Below are 22,641 nucleotides of genomic sequence, written 5' to 3' on the forward strand. Positions count from 1 at the left end.
CCACATCAATAGACTTAAAGACAAGAACCACATGATCATCTCGATAGATGCAGAAAAAGCATTCGACACAGTGCAGCATCCCTTTATGTTCAAAACACTAGAAAAATTAGGGATAACAGGAACTTACCTCAACATTGTAAAAGCTATATATGCTAAACCTCAGGCTAGCATCATCCTAAATGGAGAAAAACTGAAGGCATTCCCTCTAAAATCTGGAACAAGACAGGGATGCCCTCTATCACCACTTCTATTCAATTTAGTTCTTGAAATACTAGCCAGAGCAATTAGACAGACAAAAGAAATTAAAGGCATAAAAATAGGAAAAGAAGAACTTAAATTATCGCTATTTGTGGATGACATGATAATATATTTAACAGACCCAAAAGGGTCTACAAAGAAATTGCTAGAGTTAATAAATGAATTCAGCAAAGTGGCAGGATATAAAATCAACACGCATAAATCAAAGGCATTCCTGTATATCAGCGACAAATCCTCTGAAATGGAAATGAGGAAAACCACTCCATTCACAATATCCTCAAAGAAAATAAGATACTTGGGAATCAACCTAACAAAAGAGGTGAAAGATTTATATAATGAAAACTACAGAACCCTAAAGAGAGAGATAGAAGAAGATCTTAGAAGATGGAAAAATGTACCCTGTTCATGGATAGGCAGAACTAACATCATCAAAATGGCGATATTACCCAAAGTTCTCTACAGGTTTAATGCGATGCCAATCAGAATCCCAATGGCATTTCTTGTAGAAATAGATAAAGCAATCATGAAATTCATATGGAAAAACAAAAGACCCAGAATAGCAAAAGAATTCTAAGCAGGGAGTATGAATCTGGAGGTATAGCAATACCAGAGTTCAAACTATACTACAAAGCAATAGTAACAAAAACAGCATGGCATTGGTACCAAAACAGGCAGGTGGACCAATGGTACAGAATAGAGGACACAGAAACCAATCCACAAAATTACAACTTTCTTATATTTGATAAAGGGGCTAAAAACATGCAATGGAGGAAGGATAGCATCTTCAACAAATGGTGCTGGGAAAATTGGAAATCCATATGCAACAAAATGAAGCTGAACCCCTTTCTCTCGCCATGGAAAAAAGTTAACTCAAAATGGATCAAGGAGCTAGATATCAAATCAGAGACACTGCGTCTGATAGAAGAAAAAGTTGGCTACGATCTACATACTGTGGGATCGGGCTCCAAATTCCTTAATAGGACACCCATAGCCCAAGAGTTAATAACAAGAATAAATAAATGGGACTTACTTAAACTAAAAAGTTTTTTCTCAGCAAGAGAAACAATAAGAGAGGTAAATAGAGAGCCTACATCCTGGGAACAAATTTTTACCCCTCACACTTCAGATAGAGCCCTAATATCCAGAATATACAAAGAACTCAAAAAATTAGACAATAAGAGAACAAACAACCCAATCAACAAATGGGCCAAGGACCTGAACAGACACTTCTCAGAGGAGGACATACAATCAATCAACAAGTACATGAAAAAATGCTCACCATCTCTAGCAGTCAGAGAAATGCAAATCAAAACCACCCTAAGATACCATCTCACTCCAGTAAGATTGGCAGCCATTATGAAGTCAAACAACAACAAGTGCTGGCAAGGATGTGGGGAAAAGGGTACACTTGTACATTGCTGGTGGGACTGCAAATTGGTGAGGCCAATTTGGAAAACAGTATGGAGATTCCTGGGAAAGCTGGGAATCTATCCACCATTTGACCCAGCTATCGCCCTTCTTGGACTATTCCCTGAGGATCTTAAAAGAGCGTACTATAGGGATACTGCCACATCAATGATCATAGTGGCACAATTCACTATAGCTAGACTGTGGAACCAACCTAGATGCCCCTCAATATATGAATGGATAAAAAAAAAGGTGGCATCCATACACAACAGAGTATTACGCAGCAATAAAAAATGACAAAATCATAGAATTTGCAGGGGAATGGATGGCATTAGAGCAGATTATGCTAAGTGAAGCTAGCCAATCCTTAAAAAACAAATGCCAAATGTCTTCTTTGATATAAAGAGAGCAACTAAGGACAGAACAGGGAGGAAGAGCATGAGGAAAAGATTAACATTAAACAAAGATGAGTGGGGGGAGAGAAAGGGAGAGAGAAGGGAAAACATATGGAAATGGTAGGAGACCCTCAATGTTACACAAAATTACATATAAGAGGTTGTGAGCGGAAAGGGGGAGGGAAACAAGGGAGAGAATTGAACAACAGCAGATGAGGTAGAGAGGGAAGATGGGAGGGGAAGGGAGGGGGATAGTAGGGGATAGGAAAGATAGCAGAATACAACAGTCACTAATATGCCATTACGTAAAAATGTGAATGTGTAACCAATGTGATTCTGCAATTCATATTTGGCGTAAAAATGGGAGTTCATAACCCAATTGAGTCAAATGTATGAAAGATGATATATCATGAGCTTTGTAATGTTTTGAACAACAAATAAAAAAAAAAAGAATAAAACTTAAAAAAAATTAAAAAAAAAACCAGCATGGATAAATCTCAAAATTTTTTGTTGTATGATATAAGCCTTCCCTAGAATATATATTGAATAAATGATTTCATTTATATGATTTTGTAGAACAAATAAAATTATTTGTGCAGATTCAAAAAAAATAAATAAATACATATATGTGTTTTTTTATGTATTCTACTCTCACCCCACATACTTTTCTACCCTAAATTACTTCCTGTCTATTTTCTTGCTACTAACCCTCTTCATTAGATTTCTCTTTCACACTTCCTAAGATATATTAACTCTATATCCTCACATCCTTTCTCCTCAGCATATTGTCCTACTCGTCACCCCCAGTTCATTGTCCAACATCAGAAACTATAATCCTTTTTATGAAACTACTGATCATATTTTAGATAATAATTGAATCCAAAATTTCTGTACATTGAGACTAAACTGTAAATTTCTTAATAAAAACAAATTGTACATAGTGATATATTGTGGATATTGGGAATAGTTAATATTGTCCTTCCCCACAAAAGAGGGATCTTGAAACCCTATAAGGGCAATACAGACCTATAGAGTAATAACACCCCAGACTTGCAGAGCTGGAAAGGAAGACATATGAGAAACATGAAAGATAAGGGAATAAAGTAACACAAACAAATCAAGACACCACATCATTAGAATCATTGGCAGCCACAGCAGAAAAAATGACAAAAAAGAGTTCAGGATATACATGGTTTAAATATTCTGTGAACTCAAAGAAGATATAAGAGAGCAAATACAAGCAGTGAAAGATCACTTTGACAAGGAGCTACATAAACAAATCTAAGAAGCAAAAGATAACATCAACAAGGAGATAGAGGTTCTAAAAAACAAAAGAAAAAGAAAAAAAAAACAGAAGTCCTTGAAATAAAAGAAACAATAAACCAAATTAAAAGCTCAAATAAAAGCATCACAAACAGAGTAGACCACTTAGAAGATAGGACATCAGATAATGAAGATAAAATATGTAATCTTGAAAAGAACATAGACCACACAGAGATAATGGTAAGAAACTAGAGCAGAGCATTCAAGAAATATGGATACCATAAAGAGACCAAATTTAAGATGTATTGGGATACAGGAAGGCATAGAGGTCCAAAACAAAGGAATGAACAATCTATTCAACGAAACTTAAAGAATGAATTGGAAATTCAAATTCAAGAAGCCAAATGTACAAAATCACAACAGATTCACACCAAGGCTTATTATGATAAAAATGCCCAACATGCAGAATAAGGAGAAAATTTTAAAAGTCACTAGAGAAAGGAATCAAATTACATATAGGGGAAAACAAATTAGGATAACAGCAGATTTTTCAACACAGACCCTGAAAGTTAGAAGATCCTAGAACAACATATATCAATCTCTGAAATAAAATGAGTGGCAACCAAGAATCTTATATCCAGCAAAATTAAGGTTTAGATTTGAAGATGAAATAAAAACATTCCACAATAAAAAAAAGTTAAAATAATTTATAGCTAGAAAATTGGCACTACAAAACATCTTTGACAAAATATGCCTTCAAGAGGAAATGTAATACAACAATGAAAATCAGCAGAGGGAGGTAGTACCCTAAAGGAAAAACAAATCCAAAAAGAAAATCAAGGCAAGTTAAATAACAATAATAAATAAATATGGCTGGAAATACAAACCATGTCTCAATAATAACCCTGAATATGAATGGCTTAAACTCACCAATCAAAAGACACAGGTTAGCAGACTGGATTTAAAAAGCCCACTTATATGCTGCCTATAGGAGATTCATCTGATTGGAAAAGACATGCACAGACTGAAGCTGAAAGATTGGGAAAAATCATACCACTCACAAGGACTGAGGAAGCAAGCAGGGGTTTCCATCCTCATATCAAATAAAGTAGACTTCAAGCCAAAGTTAATCATAACAATGGACATTAAATACTGCTCAACGAAACCATACACCAACAAGACAAAACAATCATAAATATATATGCCTCAAACATTGAAGCAGCTGTTCATCAAACAATTTCTTCTCAAGTTCAAGAGTCAAATTGACCACAACACAATGATCTTGGGTGACTTTAACACACTTCTCTCACCACTGGATAGATCTTCAAAACACATTTGAATAAAGAATCTATAGAACTCAATAATACAATCAATAACATAGACTTAACTGACATATATAGAATTTTTCAACCTGCATCAAGTGGATACACTTTCTCCTCAGCAGCACATGGATTCTTCTCTAAAATAGACCATATATTATGCCACAAAGCAACTCTTAGCAAATACAAAAATGTAGAGATACTACCATGCACTTTATCAGGTCATAATGGAGTGAAACTGAAAATTAACAAAAAAATAATAAAAATTTCTCCATTACCTGGAGACTAAACAATATGCTACTGAATGAACATTGGGTTACAGAGGTTACATCAAGGATAATATTAAAAAATTCTTAGAGGTAAATGAGAACATAGACACAACATATCAAAATCTCTGGACACTATAAAAGCAGTACTAAGAGGAAAATTCATTGCATGGAGTTCATTCCTTAAAAGAAGAAAAGGTCAACAAATAAATGACCTCACACTACATCTCAAAGCCCTAGAAAAAGAAGAATAAATCTACAGCAAAAGCAGTAGAAGGCAAGGAATAACAAAAATTAGTTATTATTAGAGATGAAATCATGAAACAAAACATAACAAACAATTGAAAAAATTGACTAAACAAAAAGTTGGTTTTTTTAAAAAAATAAGTCAAATTGAAAGACCCTTAGCTATGCTAATAAAGAGAAGGAGAGAGACAACTCAAATTACCAGCATAAATTATGAAAAAGTTAATATCACAACAGACACTACAGAAATACAGAGGATAATTAGAAATTATTTTGAAAACTTATACTCCAATAAAATAGAAGATAGTTAAGGCATCAATGAATTTCTTAAGTCATACGACTTTCTCAGATTGACTTCAAGCCAAAGTTAATTGTAATAATAGACATTGCATACACACATTAAGATAAACACAATTTAAGCAGACAAATATCAAGTGATGAAATAGAAGATCCCAACAAAAGAGTACCAACCAAGAAAAGCCCAGAACTGGATGGTTACACAGCCGAGTTCTACAAGACCTTTAAAGAAGAACTAATACCAACACTCTTGAATTTATTTCAGGAAATAAAAAAGAAGTACTGCCAAACTCATTCTACTAGGCCAATATCACCCTGATTCCAAAACCAGGCAAAGTCACATGAAAGAAAGAAAACTTTAATCCAATATCTCTAATGAACATAGATGCAAAAATTCTCAATAAAATTCTGGCAAATCAAATACAAAAACATATCAAAAAGATCATGCAACATAATCATGTGGGATTCATTCCAGGATTGCAAGGTTGGATCAACATATGGAAATCAATAAATATAATTCATGACATCAATAGATTTAAATATAAGAAATTATCATTTCAATAGATGCAGAAAAAGCATTTGACAAAATACTGCACTCTATGTTCAAAACACTATAAAAACTAGGGATAACAAGAAAATAACTCAACATCGTAAAGGCTATCTATGCTAAGCCCCAGGCCAGCATCATTCTAAATGGAGGAAAATTGAAATCATTCCCTCTAAAAACTGGAACAAGACAGGGAAGCCTTCTCTCACCATTTCTACTTAACATAGTCCTTGAAACACTGGCCAGAGAAATTATACAAATGAGAGAAATTAAAGAGATATGTATAGGAAAATAAGAACTTAAATTAACACTATTTGCTGATGATATGATTCTATACCTAGAAGTCCCAAAAATCTCCACCAGAAAACTTCTAGAACTAGTAAACAAATTCAGCAAAGTAGCAGGTTATAAAATCAACACCCATAAATGAAAGGCATTTCTGTATATCCGTGACAAATCCTCTGAGAAGGAAATAAGGAAAATTATGCCATTTACAATAGCCTCAAAAACATAAAATACTTGGGAATCAACTTACTGAAATCACTGAAAGATCTATACAATAAAAACTACAGAATCCTAAAGAGAGAAATCAAAGAATACCTTAGAATATGAAAAGATCTACCTTGCTCTTGGATAGGCAGAATTAATATTATCAAAATGACCATGTTTCCAAAAGCACTGTATAGATTTAATGCAATTCTGATTAAAATACCAATGGCATTCCTCATAGAAAAGAAAAAGCAATCATGAAATTCATCTGGAAATATAAGAGACCCAGAACAGCTAAAGCAATCCTTAGCAGGAAGTGTGAAGCAGGTGGCCTCACTATACCAGAACTTAAACTATACTACAGAGCAATAGGGAAAAAAAAGACAGCATGGTATAGGCACCAAAACAGACTGGTAGACCAATGGTACAGAATAGAGGACACAGAGAAACTATAATTATCTGAGACAAAGGTGCCAAAAACATGCATTGGAGAAAAGATAGCCTCTTCAACAAACGGTGCTGGGAAAATTGGAAATTCATATGCAACAAAATTAAATTAAACCCCTATCTCTCACCATGCACAAAAGTTAACTCAAAATGGATCAAGGACCTAGTAATTAAACCAGAAACCCTACATCTAATAGGAAAAAAAGTAGGCCTTAATCACCATCATGCAAGATTAGGCCCCAACTTCTTTAATAAGACTCCTATAGCACAAGAATTAAAACCAAGAATCAATAAATGGGATGAAGCCAAACTAAAAGTTTCTTCTCAGCAAAAGAAACAATCTGTGAGGTGAACAGAGAGCCTACATCCTGGGAGCAAATTTTTACCCCTCACACCACACATCAGACAGAGCACTAATCTCTAGGGTATATAAAGAACATAAAAAGCTAAACACCAAAAAAACAAATAACCCAGTAAATAAATGGGCCAAGGACCTGAACAGACACTTCTCAGAAGAGGATATTCAATCAATCAACAAATATATGAAAAAATGTTCATCATCTCTAGAAATTAGAGAAATGCAAATCAAAACCACTCTAAGATTTCATCTCATTCCAGTCAGAATGGCAGCTGTTATGAAGACAAACAACAAGTGTTGGGGAGGATGTGGGGAAAGGGTACACTCATATGTTGCTGGTGGGACTGTAAATTGGTGCAGTCAATTTGGAAAGCAGTATGGGGATTCCTTGGAAAGATGGGACTGGAACCACCATTTGACCCAGCTATCACTCTCCTGGGTCTATACCCAAAGGACTTAAAAACAGCATACTACAGGGACACAGCCACATCAATGTTTATAGCAGAACAATTCACAATAGCTAAATGGTGGAGCCAACCTAGATGCCCTTCAGTGGATGAATGGATTAAAAAAATGTGACATATACACACAATGGAATTTTGTTCATCAATAAGAGAAAAAAGCCATGGCATTTGAAGGTAAATGGATAGCACTGGAGAAGACAATATTAAGTGAACTTAGCCAATCCCAGAAAAATAAATGTTGAATGTTTTCTCTAATATAAGAAGGCTGCCTCATAGTGAGGTAGGGAGGGGGAGCATGGGAGAAATGGATGAATTCTAATTAGGCAAGGGGGTGGGAGGAAAAGGGAGGGGGCATAGATTAGCAAGGATGGTGGACTCTGATAGTCAATGTTATCCAAAGTACATGTATGAAGACATGAATTGGTGTGAATGTAATTTACATACAAACAGAGGTACGAAAAATTGTTCCATATGTGTAATAAAAATTGTGATGCCTTTTGCTGTCATGTATTTAAAAAATAAAACAAATTGAAAAACAAAACAAATATATACACACAGGGACACAAAGATTAACATGAGTACTGTGCAGCCTGACCTGAGATACGTGGAGAGAGACACTCCTGACTCCATAAGAGAACAGCATGGGATGATCTGAGGCAGAAGAGACCTCCAGATTCTCCATGATGAGATCCAGGGACACACTGATCACCTAGAGAGAAACCATCCACTCTCCTCTTCTGCTCTGAAGGGGGCACCTGAGCTGCTGTGTGCTGAGGGCCCCCTGCTGGCCCTGGGCACCCTGCAGGAGGTTTGTGTCTGGGCTCACACTGAGGTCCCCTCACTGTGTCTCTAGCACAGTAATAGGTGGCAGTGTCCTCAGCTCTCAGACTGCTCATTTGCAGGTACAGTGTGTTCTTGGAGTTCTCTCTGGAGATGGTGAATCGGCCCTTCACAGAGTTGGCATAATTTGTTGTACCACCACTTGGGTTAATTTCTCCAACCCACTCCAGCCCCTTCCCTGGAGCCTGGCGGACCCAGCTCATCCCATAGTCACTGAAGGTGAATCCAGAGGCTGCACAGGAGAGTTGCAGGGAACCCCCAGGCTGCACCAGGCCTCCCCCAGACTCCACCAGCTGCACCTCACACTGGACACCTGCAAACACAGAGGCAGCCTGGTCAGGACACTGGCACTCATCCACTCTGCCTCTCACTCCTGTCCACACACACACTCAGGATCTCTGGTTCTCCATTCATTACCTTTGAAAACAGCCACCAGGAAAACCCAGCTGAGCACACTCTCCATGGTGAGCAGCTGTGTTCAGTCCTGGTCACTGAGTGGGCTGAGCTGGGAGTCCAGGGCTGGGCTCCTGTGCAGAGCTGCAGGGTCAGGTGGGCTGGTTTTCATGAGCAGAGGGAGGCCCTATTTGCATGTCCTCCTGCTATATAGCAGCTCTGGGTGGAGGCCTCATAGAGGAGCATTTAGAGTAGAGTTGAGCATCAGGTGCAGTTAGGAGCACACAGCAGCATTTTGGAAATAAAACTGCTTTTGTGTATTTTTCTGCTTTGCCTACATCATCCATTAATGTGGTTTCCATATCTATATCATCATGACAGAGGGATCAGGATCAATTCCATGATGCAGTTGTGAAATCACACAGAAGCTTGAGTGGTGATCCACTGTGCCCAACAGCTCATATCTGGCAAGAGGGAGTTGAGAATTTAGGCTTCTGCTCTTACCCTGGACAGGTGTGGTCCCCTGAACCTCCTACAACTCACAGGTGGACACACATCATGAGGTCCTTAGAACCTGTTTTGTGGATGATCCACACTTGGTGGGAGCTGGGCTCACTCAGGCTGGAGCAGACTGTGGGCTGGACGATCTCAAGGGCACAGGTGAGGCCCTGGCGTGTGACCCCCTGACTGATGTCAGGCCATGTGCAGGACAGGGAGGGGCAGAGAGGGGCAGTGCAGGCAGAGCTGGTGTTTTGCACTTTGGCCAGGAGAGAAGCACACTTGTGGTGCTGCCCAGGAGCTGTGGCCAGGAGGGTGAACACAGGATGGACAGGAGGCCACCTCGCTGTGTGAATGTCCAGGAGTTTTAGAAGAGCAATGTGGATATGCAGTTTCTGTTGTGATTGACACAAGGTGATGCTCCTTGTCCCCAGGTGTCCTGACCCAGATGGAAGTCCTAGATCCAGGACTTGGATGAATAAAGGCATTGCACATGTGCCCCTCACCTGTGCTGTCTCTGGATCCTCATTACACATCTATGTGTGAGCTGGATCCACCAGGCTCCAGGGAACGGCCTGGAGTGGGTTAGAAGGATGGATGTTGGCTGAAGCAGACACCATTAACCGGGCCTTGAGTCCCTTACTGGTCATCAGTGCTCCCTGATGGTCCTGAGCTTATGCTGACAGAGCAGAGCAAAGGCCCTCAGGAGGCCATCCCCTGTGCCCTCCCTCTGCATGGCTGTGCACTCCTGCAGGGAACACCCCCTTTGTGTGGTGCTTTTTCTTAGGTGTCTTTGCCAATTGCAGCTGCTGGGGTTGGGACCTGCACTGGTATACAGTCAGCATCACCAGGGACACTTCCAAGAGTCAGGTTTCATTAGAACTCAATACGATGAAACCTGAGGATATGGCTCTGTATTCCAGGGGGAGACACCCAGTGAGGGAACTCAGTGTGAGCAGTCACTCACCTGCCTGCAGGGGTCGCTGAGGACCAGCAGGGAGCTGAGGACCAGCAGGGGACGCTGAGGACCAGCAGGGAGCTGAGGACCAGCAGGGGACGCTGAGGACCAGCAGGGGAATCTCAGAATCAGCAGGACACTTGGGGAGTTCAGGACAAGGAGGGGAAGCTCAGGTCCAGCTGGAGGCTCAGGACCACCAGGGGGCTCCAGACCAGTAGAAACCTCAGGAGCAGCTGCCACCTCAGGGCCATCAAGGGTCACTCTGGTCCAGGAGAAAGTCAAGAAACATCCAGAGGAGTGTTTGTATTAAGAGGCTAATCCTGTCATTTTAGATTGTAAAAACCAGCTGCACATCTTGGGGAGGCAGGAGCAGAAGTCCAGGTGCCTGAGCATGGCCTGTGGTCAGCTCAGGACACGTGGTCCACCCATCACCCCACACTCTCCCTCCTGGGAGGAGAGCCCTCCTGATCCCTCCTGCTGGCTCTGCTGGGTCTGCAGGGTGAGCGTGCTGCCCACAGCCACCCTCTGGGTGAGGACAGACAAGTGCTCCTCCGTCAGCCATGGCCATGTGCCTCTTGTCTCATCCCCTCCATGAACACCCAGTGTTCTTAGCATCAAAGGCAGACATTCTCTCTAGGATGGACAGGAGGCCACCCCGCTGTGTGTTCATCCTGTTATTTGCTAAATCGTGTATTTAGGTCAGGGTGAGCTCCATAGAGCTCATTTGTATCTTGTTGTGTTCTGCAGGTTATGGTCAATTTTCAAGCTTTATTCTGTGGTCCACATTCCAGCAAGGTCTGCCATCTCTTCATGTGCCCCTGCCCTGGTCAGGGTGCTGAGTCAACCAGGCCAGATTACAATCTCCAGGAAGGTGACCGAGTATTGGTTGTTCTGCGTGCGCATGGCATCCCATGATCACAGAATGGCAGTTATCAACAATACGAGTAATGACAGGTGCTGGAGGAAACCTGGGGAGAGGACCCTCACACCTTGTTGGTGGACAGCAGATGAGAACCACCATGAGGAGAGCAGGTGGAGACCCTCAGAACAACAGGGAGGAAGCCACCGTGGGACCCAGCTCTCCTGCTGCTTGGTATTTACCCCAAAGACCCAAGTCAGCACAGTGCAGGGACACGGCCACTGCAGGGTTTATACAGTGCCATTCCCAAGACCAGGTTATGCAACCAGCCCAGGTGCCCATCACTAGTGGATGGATAAAGGAAATGTGGGTCATGTACCAACACTGCAGCTCTGCTCAGCCAATAGGAGGAGTGAGATGATGCTGAGTGGACGGAGCTGGAGGACATTAGGGAAGAGGAATGAGAGAGGCTCAGGGAGTCAGGTGAGTGTTGGCTGTCCTCTGTGGGAGCTGCCACAAATAAGGAAGATAAAGGAAAGGGAACCCCAAGAGTATAGATCAGTGGGGATCAGGAGGTGACTAAGGGTGAGGGAGGAGGGACAGGAGAAGGGAGGGGCCAGGAGTGAGCTGAGCAGATATTATTGGTCAATTCTGCCCATGTGGGAGTCCTGCACCTGTGGGAGTGACCCACTGTGAGTTTCACACACACACACATATACACACAGTGTAAATTTACTGAAAATTGGAAGAAAGGTCAGTAGGATAAAAATGGGAAGTGGGAGGAAAATTAAAAAGGAGGTGCTGTGAGAGCAACAGAAGATTTATAGACAATGAATATATGTGACTATGTCAAAGTGAAAACCTATAATAAATATATGTAAGATGCACTATTTCAAAAGAAAAAGAACATGACAAAATCAGAATGAGTATCTTCAGACACATCAGAGATAAATAGAGACCACAAGGCCACAGAGACTCCCTGGGAAGCTGGTACATGGACAGGCCTCCAGATGGAGGAAACCTACCCCAACTCACATCTGCAGCTGCTTCTGGGCTGACCAGAGCTCCGGTGTGCAGAGCGCCCCCTGCTGTCCCTGGGTGAGCAGCAGGGAGGTTTGTGTCTGGGCTCACACTGAGGTCCCCTCACTGTGTCTCTGGCACAGTAATAGGTGGCTGTGTCCTCAGTGGTCAGGGAGCTCAGCTGCAGGGAGAACTGGTTCTTGGACGTGTCTCTGGAGACAGATACTCGGCTCTTGAGGGATGGGCTGTAGTAAGTGCTACCACTACTACATATGTACCCTATCCACTCCAGCCCCTTCCCTGGGGACTGACGGATCCAGCTCCACCAGTAATAACTGGTGATGGAGTAACCAGAGACAGCACAGGTGAGGGACAGGGTCTGTGAGGGCTTCACCAGGCCAGGTCCTGACTCCTGCAGCTGCACCTGGCACAGGAAACCTGGGGACAAGAACAGTCACACCCTGTTAGTCACTTGTAGTCACAACCTCCCCATGGATCCAGGTCTGACACTCACCTTGGGGAGCTGTGACCAGGCACAGGACAAGACCCAGCAGCCTCATCTTCTAGACCACACCTGCCTTCCCAGAGACCTCAGCCCTGTCTGAGCAGAGAGCTGGGAGCTCCCACAGCCCAGAGGGCATTTGAACCCAGGGCAGGAGGAGGGATTTGCATGTGGGTGAGGCTCTTCTGATATCTGGAGAGGCTGGGGTCAGGCTGCCCAGGTCCTCTGTGCTCCTGAGATGTGTCCCTGTCTTGAACCCAGGCGGAGCTTTACCTGTGAGAGGAGAGCAGGTGGTTTCAGGGGTGCTGGAAGGCTGTCAGAGGGGGAGCCCACCCTCCTGAGCCCAGCCCTGCCTCCTCCAAGCCCTTCCTCCCTGCACCTGGGAGGGTGTCAGAGTGGCAGGAATATGCCCAGCATGCAAGAGGCCCAGGTCCACCTCCCAGCCCTGAAGGAGAAGCCCTCAGTGATGACTGAGCAGAGCCCATGGCTGAGGATGGGGTTCCCCATATCGAGGAGAAGAGCCCCCTTTGTTCTCAGGACTAGTTCTTCTCTTTCATCTCTGTGAGATTTGGGGGCTGCAGACTGAGCAGGAGAGGAGGGAGCAGGGTCTCAGGAGGGGAGGGGCTTCCTGCTGTGTGCCCACTGCCCTCCCCCACCCTCTGCCCTGCTTGTCCTCCTGACTGTCCAGCCAATGCCTGTGGACAGCAGTGGGTGGGAATCTGCCCTGAGCTCCTCCCCTCACCTGTCCTGCCCTCTGGTCTCCACCAGGAGAGGACAGGATGGAGGTGCTGGGCCAGGTGGGAGTCCTGGGGGCAGAGGCAGCTCTCAGCTGCAGCCTGAGGCTGAGAGCCCCTGAGTGCCCCAGAGCAGCAGAGCCAGGCTGACAGCAGACAGGACGGCATGCAGGGCAGGCTGGGTGAGGGAGGAGGCCCAGTCCCCTTCCCTGTGCAGCATCCCTGCAGTGAGACCTGCCTTGCCCACAGCCCAGCATTTGGAGAGAACAGTGGACAGTGTCTTTAGTGAGGTGGGGTCACTGAGAGGGCAGGTGTAGTTGCTGACCTCCTGATGAGGTTCAGGAATTGACCTCCTGCCTAACTGAGTGAGCACAGCCCACTAATAAGACATGTGGCTCCTCTCCTTGTTCCCTGTGGTGTTGACCATGAGCTCCCTGCAAACACTGAGCCTGCAGCTCCCACCTCCTAGTCCTGGGGTGACCCAGGTATGTCCTTGCTGATCCCTATGATTTTGCCATCTGCACATGCATATGTCTCATTGTGTGTTGTTTCAAATTCCTAGCAAGTCATTTGATTTAGAAAGCTGTCCTTCCATGTGTACTAATGGAGAGATTTCTATATGCTTCCTCTTCCTACCTGGGGAAACTGAAGCCCCCTCTGTGATAGATTTTCCAACTTTTCTTGGGCCAGGGGTAACCCAGTGGGCTCCAGCAAGCCTGAACTGCATGTGGATGTGCTTCATGTAACTTGTCCTTCCACTGCATTGACCACCAGCCTCCCCAGAGACTTTCCATTCATTTCTGTGTTGATCAAGATTTCATGGATCCAACATCTTGGTCTCTTCAGTCTCCTCAATGACTTCCTCACCAATGACGCTTGTTTCTTTGGAACTTTCCTGAGTGACCTCTATCTCAGTTCAGATGATTACTCCTCCAGTTTATGGGTGATTCACCTGGTTGACCAACAAACTCAGGACCCATGGCCAAAATTGCTGTGAGTTATATTTAGAAGAAGATTTCCTGTAAGTCACTTGCTTCCTTTCTAAGCACATCCATCTTGCACCAGGGACAGACTTGGGGATCATTGCAAACACAACAATCACCATGCACAGACATGGCAGGGACTATGACCTTCCTTAGCTGCTCAGAAGAACTTGTATTCACAGCAGGAGACAGACACAAGAGGATTGGGATGGGGTGGAGAAACTCTTCTGGGAATTGGGCTGTGTGAGGGAATTACCTTCTCAGGCAGCTGAGGTCCATGAACAACTGAAAAATACAACAGCTTTGAATTTGAGGTTTGGCCTTGCTCCCAGGGCTGAGGAGGTGTGACGTGGCCTCCAGAGCTGGGACACTCTTGCTGTAGAAGTCTGGAGTGGGACAAACTGCACATTCTTTTTCATGTTCCTGTGGTGCACTGATGGTCACTCAGGTATAACCATCATGTGCACAGCTGAGAGTGTCTTGCACCTGAGTGTGTGGATCTGAGTGTGTGTTATTGTGTAAAGTGACCCAGAAATGCTAGGTGTGTTTGAGATTCCTCAATTCACCTCCTGCTGGAAACATAAGTAATTATACTTTTAATAACTTTACATTACTGCTTGAGGACATATGTTGTAAGTTAGTTGATTGTTAGCATTTTAACTTGGGGGCTATTATACATGAAGTTACTCTTGTTTGCAAGTTAATTTGGGGACCATGGAATTCAGTATTATGGCATTAACACAGCTCCATCCACTCCAGCCAGTCTTTATTATTCTTTTAACTTCACAGTTACCTATGCTATGCCCAGAATCATAACTGCAGAAACGTTCCTAGGAAGGGACTAAAGTCAGAGAGAAGTGAAAATCATGATGGGAACAGCCCAGGAGCATCAGTCAGAGCTCCTTTCAGAAGCAGAGAAATCATGGAAAGGCCCTGCCTGGGGTCCTAAGGGCCGGCTGGGGAGACCAGGATTCTTTAAGTTCTTCTCATCTCGGAGGGTTCCAGTTCATGTCTGTTAGACTTTAATTTTAGGTGTTGGGTTCTAGAGCTATATGTGAAAATTCACTGTCAGACTGAGGTATTCAAAGATCATTCTCTTTTCTCCTAAAAAACGTGGGTTTGTGCTTCAAATGTAAATCTGTAATCCAGTTATAGTTCAGGATTTTAAAAGATCTCTCCATTTTGTTGCAGTATAAGTTTTCAAAACACTTTCTAACTATCTCTGTATTTCAGACCTGGTGAGGGTGTGGAGCCTGTGGAGCAGTGACCAGGCCTGGTGCCCAGCTTCAGGGGGAGCCAGTGTGTGGTGGTGTCTCTTGTTCTGTGGTCATGGCCCCCAGGTGTGCACTTCTCCCCTCCCACCCCATCCTCCCTTCTCTGTTCTGGAGGCTGTTAGGAAACTCCATTTCCCACGTCCTCCCCATCTGAGCTGCTGCCAGGGAGGCCCAGGGAGTCCTGGGAAGCAGTAAGAGAGTAAGAGCTGCTGCTGCCTGTGAGCAGGCCTTCACTGCCTTTCCTCAAAATCATGATTGAAGACTCAAAAGTTCCACTATTTGTTGCAAATGAGCTTTCTCCTGTGAAGATGGCCTGCTTCATAGCCATGATTTAACCCAGAAATTCCCCAAGTAAAAGAAAACCACCTCATCTATTCCAAGATTTCTCTGATGCCCCATCCCAGGGCAGGTGATTCCCTATGACACCAAACACCTCCTAGAATCTCAAAGCTGGTACTGGCATTATCTTTGTATTTTTAGAATCATAACATTGATGTAACACAGGGATCTGAGGTTCACCTGCCACACCACAATCTCCAGGTCTGTGACTGAGCATCAGCTGGTGGTTCTGTGAGCACATGGCATCCCATGACCACAGATGCCCTCCATGTAGGAAGCTCACCCTACAGGGCCTGGCTGGGCAGCTGCAGTCAGAGGAGAGCTGCAGAGGACACAGTCCTGAGGCCCAGCCCCCACTCCTGCCTGAGTGTGTCAGGGTGGCCATGCAGACAGCCTGCCCAGCAGCACTCAGGTCCAGTCCACGTCCTCACCTGCCTTCCCCAGAGAGCTCACCCTGCCCACGGCTTCCCTTCTGCCCCTCTGCCCACAGCCATGATGCCACAGCCAACTACAGGACAGGGGGATGGCCAGGTCCCACCAGGTCTGCCAAGACTGCACCTGGGAGAAGTAAACAGCAGGCACAGAGACATGGCAGGATGCACTGATGGTGACTAACAATGAATGGAGGAGCAGAGTCAGGGCAGGGGACCTCGGGATGGTCCTGCAACACATGAGAGGAGAACTGATGGGAAACCACCTTAGGAGGCCAGACACAGGCTGGTCCAAAACCCAGATGAGCACAGTGTAGCCAACTGCAGTCCAACAGCCATGATGAACCAGGGGCTGGAACTCTGCAGAGAAGTCCTGGCAGGCTGGAGCTGAAGGGCAGGGCACAGTGAGAGCGCCACACCTTGACAGGGGCCACCTGCCTGGGGTGCAGGGACAGCTAAAGGAGCAGCCCACTGTGGTTCCCTCCTCAGCACAGCAGAGGCCAATGTCACAAGAGCATCTCAACTAACCTAGAGTATACCACTGGGCGAAATCCAGCACTTTCCATGATGAAAGGAACCAGCAAGTTACTCAGAGGAAGAACAGCACAGTGAGGGTCATTTGTGAAAAACACACAGCAAATCCACTTCAGTGGGAGACCCAGAGTGCTCTACACTGAGACCTGTTCTGGGCAAGGAATGACCCTAAGCCTTCCTCTTCCACAAAGGGCTGGAACCTAGCCAGGGGTTAGCTAGTAACAATGGTGGAGAATGTCATCCAAGTCAGGAAGGATGAAGTTACACATGTCTGTTGGTGAATGATGTGAACATGCAGAGTCAGAACATGAAAAAATAAACCAACCAGAAAAAGATCAAGGATGTCAGTGGGAAGGCAGGGCCTGCAGAAGGTTCTGCACAGCACAGGAGACAAGTAAGTGCAGGGAGAGAGCCTAGAGATTGGGTGAGCCCTCTGCCCCACTTCTCAGGCAGGGAATAGTAACCACAATATATAAAGAGCTCAAAAAACTTCACCTCCCCAAACAAATGATCCACTTATTAGATGACAAATAACTAACCAGACACTTCTCAATAGAAGAAAGACAAATGAACAATGAATATGTGAATAAAAGCTCATATCTCTAACAATTAGGGAAATTCCAATGACAGTGACAATGAGGTTCCTTCTCACTTCACCAGAATGACAGTTATCAAGAATACAAATACAGGAGCTGGAGGAAACCTGGGGAGAGGACCCTCACACCTTGTTGGTGGGACAGCAGATGAGAACCACCCCGAGGAGAGCAGGTGGAGACCCCTCAGAACAACAGGGAGGAAGCCACCGTGGGACCCAGCTCTCCTGCTGCTTGGTATTTACCCCAAAGACCCAAGTCAGCACAGTGCAGGGACACGGCCACTGCAGGGTTTATACAGTGCAATTCCCAAGACCAGGTTATGCAACCAGCCCAGGGGCCCTTCACTAGTGGATGGATAAAGGAAATGTGGGTCATGTACCAACACTGCAGCTCTGCTCAGCCAATAGGAGGAGTGAGATGATGCTGAGTGGACGGAGCTGAAGGACATTAGGGAAGAGGAATGAGAGAGGCTCAGGGAGTCAGGTGAGTGTTGGCTGTCCTCTGTGGGAGCTTCCACAAATAAGGGAGATAAAGGAAGGGGAACCCCAAGAGCATAGAAGAAGTCATTGGGGATCAGGAAGTGACTAAGGGAGAGGGAGGAAGGACAGGAGAAGGGAGGGGCCAAGAGTGAGCTGAGCAGATATTATTGGTCAATTCTGCCCACGTGGGAGTCCTGCACCTGTGGGAGTGAACCACTGTGAGTTTCTATACACACACACACACACACACACACAAATAGTGTAAATTTAATGAAAATTGTCGTGGAAGAAAGGTCAGTTAAATAATGGGGAGAAGGAGGAAAATTTAAAAGGAGATGTTGTGAGAGCAACAGAGGTTTTATAGACAATGAATATATGTGACTATGTCAAAGTGAAAACCTATAATAAATATATGTAAGATGCACTATTTCAAAAGAAAAAGAACATGACAAAAACAGGATGGTTATCTTCAGACACATCAGAGATAAGTAGAGACCACAAGGCCACAGAGACCCCCTGGGAAGCTGGTACATGGACAGGCCTCCAGAAGGAGGAAACCTGCCCCACCTCCCTCTGCACCTGCTTCTGGGCTGACCTGACTCCTGTGTGCTGAGCGCCCCCTGCTGGCCCTGGGTGAGCAGCAGGGAGGTTTGTGTCTGGGTTCACACTGAGGTCCCCTCACTGTGTCTCTGGCACAGTAATAGGTGGCTGTGTCCTCAGTGGTCAGGGAGCTCAGCTGCAGGGAGAACTGGTTCTTGGACGTGTCTCTGGAGATGGACACTCGGCTCTTGAGGGATGGGCTGTAGTTAGTGCTACCACTATAACTTATGGACCCTATGTACTCCAGCCCCTTCCCTGGGGGGTGACGGATCCAGCTCCAGCAGTAACCACTGGTGATGGAGTAACCAGAGACAGCACAGGTGAGGGACAGGGTCTGTGAGGGCTTCACCAGGCCAGGTCCTGACTCCTGCAGCTGCACCTGACACAGGACACCTGGGGAAAAAGACAGTCACACTCTGTCAGTCACCTACAGTCACAACCTCCCCATGGACCCAGATCTGACACTGGGAACACTCACCTTGGGGAGCTGTGACCAGGCACAGGACAAGACCCAGCAGCCTCATCTTCTAGACCACACCTGCCTTCCCAGAGACCTCAGCCCTGTCTGAGCAGAGAGCTGGGAGCTCCCACAGCCCAAAGGGCCTTTGAACCCAGAGCAAGAGGAGGGATTTGCATGTGGGTGAGGCTCTTCTGATATCTGGAGAGGCTGGGGTCAGGCTACCCAGGTTGGAGTGCATGGTGGGAAAGTCCTTAGCTCTGGCCAAGGAGGGAGAACACCGTGGCAGAAGGGTGTGGAGGAGGAAAGCAGCTCCGGACATGGCCACCAGGAAGCAGGTGAGCTGCACAGAGTGTTTCCCAAAGGCACACCCCAGTGATCCAAGTATTCCAGCCACCCCCCGACCTGCCTACAGTTGCTGCAAGTCAATCCATGTTAGTGGATTAATCCACTTTAGGTTTGAGCTCTGGTAATCTAGTCCTCTCTCCTTTGTCTCACATGTGAGCTTGTGGGCCACCTCACATGTGAACCATGACAGCAAATTCCTGGTCCTGTTAATCCTTCTACCTGATCAATTTTCAGGGGATTTAATCACCTCATTTCATATTGACATAAAGATTCCAGGGAAATAACCGATTGTGTGAGAGGCTCATGTGCAGGGAGGGGCGAGGTGTGTCCAGGCTGCTGCTGTCCAGCACCAGCACCGTGTCTGCCAAGCCTGTGGTCTGCATGTGGAGCGTGCAGAATGCACCTCATTTGTCCACACAGACACAGGGCACAGAGGATGGGAAGATGTCATAGCCACAACCATGTTGATGTGTTGTATGGGAGAAGAATTACCCAGGAACAGGGAGTGACTGTGGACAGAGAATGTGGACGTGTCCTCCAGGGAAGGCCAGGCCTGAGGGAAAGACAGCAGGTGTTCCTCCTGGAAGCTCACTGCAGAATAGAGCCAGCAACAGCCACAGCAGCCACATCTCCTGGGCCAGAGCCTGGGGTGCTGGAGCCTGAGGGTTGGAGCTTGCTCATGAAACTGTGGGTCTCCGTGTGGTTGTGCAAAGTGGCCCAGATGTTCTGGGCCATCAATTAATGTCCGGCTAGAAATGCCAATAATTGTGCCCTTAATGATTTCAACTTACTCTTTGAGGAAGTATATTGTATGTTCAGGGACCTTTATAAATTTAGAATTTAGGGACATGAGACGTGAAAATATTGCTCATGAATATTCAGAGAATATTCATTTGAGGACTAAGGAATTCAAGGTTACGCCATCAACCCTTTTCAATCCATCCCAGGTAATCATTATTTTTTAAATTGATAAACATCTATTGAAGGCCCAGAGGCATAACTGTGGAGGCCTTTCTCAGGAAGTGTGTCACGTTTACAGAAAAATGAAATCCACAACTGGAAAAAATCCACTAGTCAATCAGCAACTCCTTGCTCCTGAGCGCCCTCTGCTGCCCACAGGTGCCTCCTGAGGGACATTTGTATCTGGCTCACACTGAGGTCCCCTCAGTGACTCTGCACAGTATGAGTTGGTCATGTCCTTGGCTGCATTCTGCACTCCTCCTTGGAGGCTCTGCAATGTCCCTAGGGCCTCATTCCTTTGAGGATGACCTTGTGGAGGACTTTGCAGGGACTCCCTCCTGCAGGGCTCCTTTCCTGTCCTTGGGGTTTCTGTGTTTTCTGAGGACTGTGTCATGCTGCCATGCCCCACAGATCTTGGACTCTGTCCCTGTCACTGTGAGAAGCACATGGACACCATCTCTATGCATGCACTGGACCTCTGTAGGGGCAGCCACAGAGGCCCACACTGCCCCTGGACACACTGAGCCACAGCTGCAGTGACTACATAATAAAACTCGTCATCTGTGGCAAGTAAGAGCCAACACTATGGTCCTGTGGTAGGTGAGGGTCTCCCATGGCAGTGGTTGGTGTCATGCACACTGTGACAAGTCATACTGCCTTGTGAGGTGAACATCCGAGTCTGCAGAAGAGCCTCTCCAAGTCCTAAGCTCAGGACTGCAGGAGAAGCCTTGCCTGTGGCCAGGACCAAGGGGACAAGCCCTATGGCAGGGGAGCAGGCACACTGGCTGGGCTCACCTTGGTGCTTTGAAGCACAGAGCTGGACAGGCCATGACCTGAGCACCCAGGGCCCACTGGGAGAACCAGGGCATCCATGTTCTCCCTCGCCTCTGAGTGGCCCAAGCGGGTTAGATATTAATTTCAGGGACCCATCCTCTGTATCTTGACACACACCTGAAAGTTTGCTGTCAGACTGAGCCATCAAAAATTTATTATTTTTACATGAAAAGCTGTGGACTTGTGCTTCAAATGTAGACCTGTAATCCAGTTACTTTCCAGATGTTTACAAAGGATGCTTTCTGTATGTTTGAGTGTTCTTGAACCAAAAACATCCACACACTTAGCACATGTGAAATTTGCACTTTAGTTTACATGGCCAGGTCCCTGGAGGCTGCTATAGTGGATGAGGGAGCTGCAGAGGCCCCTGCTCTTCTCCCTGCCCATAGGCCTGGGTCAGTCTATGGCCACTGGTGCAGGACAGAGCACTGTGGAGGGAGGGAGTGCTCATCCTGCCCCCACCACACAGAGCACATGGGTGACAGGCAGGACCTCTGCTGAAGCCACACTCAGGTGGGGCCCCTTGTACAGTGGTGTTGCCACTCCCTGATACCCAAACAAGTGTCAATCATTCTTCAACCCTGAAAGGGGGCACCTGTGCTGCTGGAGCCACTGAGCCCCCAGCTCCCAGCACAGTTTGGGAACTTCTGGGAAACAGGCCCCAGCAGTGGTGGGGACAGAGCAGAGCCAGCCTGGGCTTCACACCAGGCTCCACTGCACAGAGCCATGCAGGGACCCCACCAGGGTCCTGGAAAGCAGCTGGCTGGATGCTCCCTTCAGCCTCCCTACTCAGCTGAATGCTGGGTCAGGGAGGAGCTGTCCATCCACCTGCAGACACAGGACGCAGCTGGCCATAAGTCCACACTTGTACAAAGGGGGGAAGTGCCCTGGGCCCTCCCTGAGTGGCAGGGCATGCTGAGAGCAGGGCCAGCTGTAAGGGCCACACACCTTTCCCAGGACCCCAGGTGGCATTGCAGGAGCCTGTAACCCCTAACAAGGTCCCCAGGGCAGCTTATCAGACCCTGAGCAGCCACTGCACAGAGTCCCTGTGGAGGTGCAAAGCCAGCCCTGGGTGCTGAGAGCATCTCGCCCTTGTCCCCAGGTGCTGCCTGCCCTGTGCTGTCCTCTAATCTGACAGCCACCTCTGCACTCATGGGGCCTGCTGCACTGCTGACCTGGGCCTGCGGGAGGGCCACCCCAGGCAGCCCTTGGGGACAGATGGGCTGCACCTCTGCTGCTCTGCCAG

General features: G+C 46.0%; 3 gene segments (V, D, J or C); all 3 read right to left on the reverse strand.

Annotated features, from left to right (window-relative positions):
- Positions 1-8,568: 8,568 nt before the first annotated feature.
- Positions 8,569-9,128, reverse strand: LOC124098417 (immunoglobulin heavy variable 3-23-like; the record flags this gene model as incomplete). The annotated part of the segment is given in 2 exon segments: positions 8,569-8,909; positions 9,014-9,128. Coding segments are annotated over 2 exon segments (387 nt in total), but the record flags the coding sequence as incomplete, so codon positions are not given.
- A 3,197-nt stretch (positions 9,129-12,325) lies between these two features.
- On the reverse strand, positions 12,326-12,930 carry LOC124098397 (immunoglobulin heavy variable 4-28-like). The segment is given in 2 exon segments: positions 12,326-12,762; positions 12,839-12,930. Coding segments are annotated over 2 exon segments (483 nt in total).
- A 165-nt stretch (positions 12,931-13,095) lies between these two features.
- Positions 13,096-19,370, reverse strand: LOC124098398 (immunoglobulin heavy variable 4-38-2-like). The segment is given in 3 exon segments: positions 13,096-13,099; positions 18,865-19,189; positions 19,275-19,370. Coding segments are annotated over 3 exon segments (375 nt in total).
- Positions 19,371-22,641: the final 3,271 nt, after the last annotated feature.

The sequence above is a fragment of the Marmota monax genome, unplaced genomic scaffold, assembly GCF_021218885.2.
Source record: "Marmota monax isolate L192 unplaced genomic scaffold, Marmota_monax_Labrador192_F-V1.1 WCK01_AAM20220418_F8-fsc00395, whole genome shotgun sequence".
In the NCBI taxonomy this organism is placed as follows: domain Eukaryota; kingdom Metazoa; phylum Chordata; class Mammalia; order Rodentia; family Sciuridae; genus Marmota; species Marmota monax.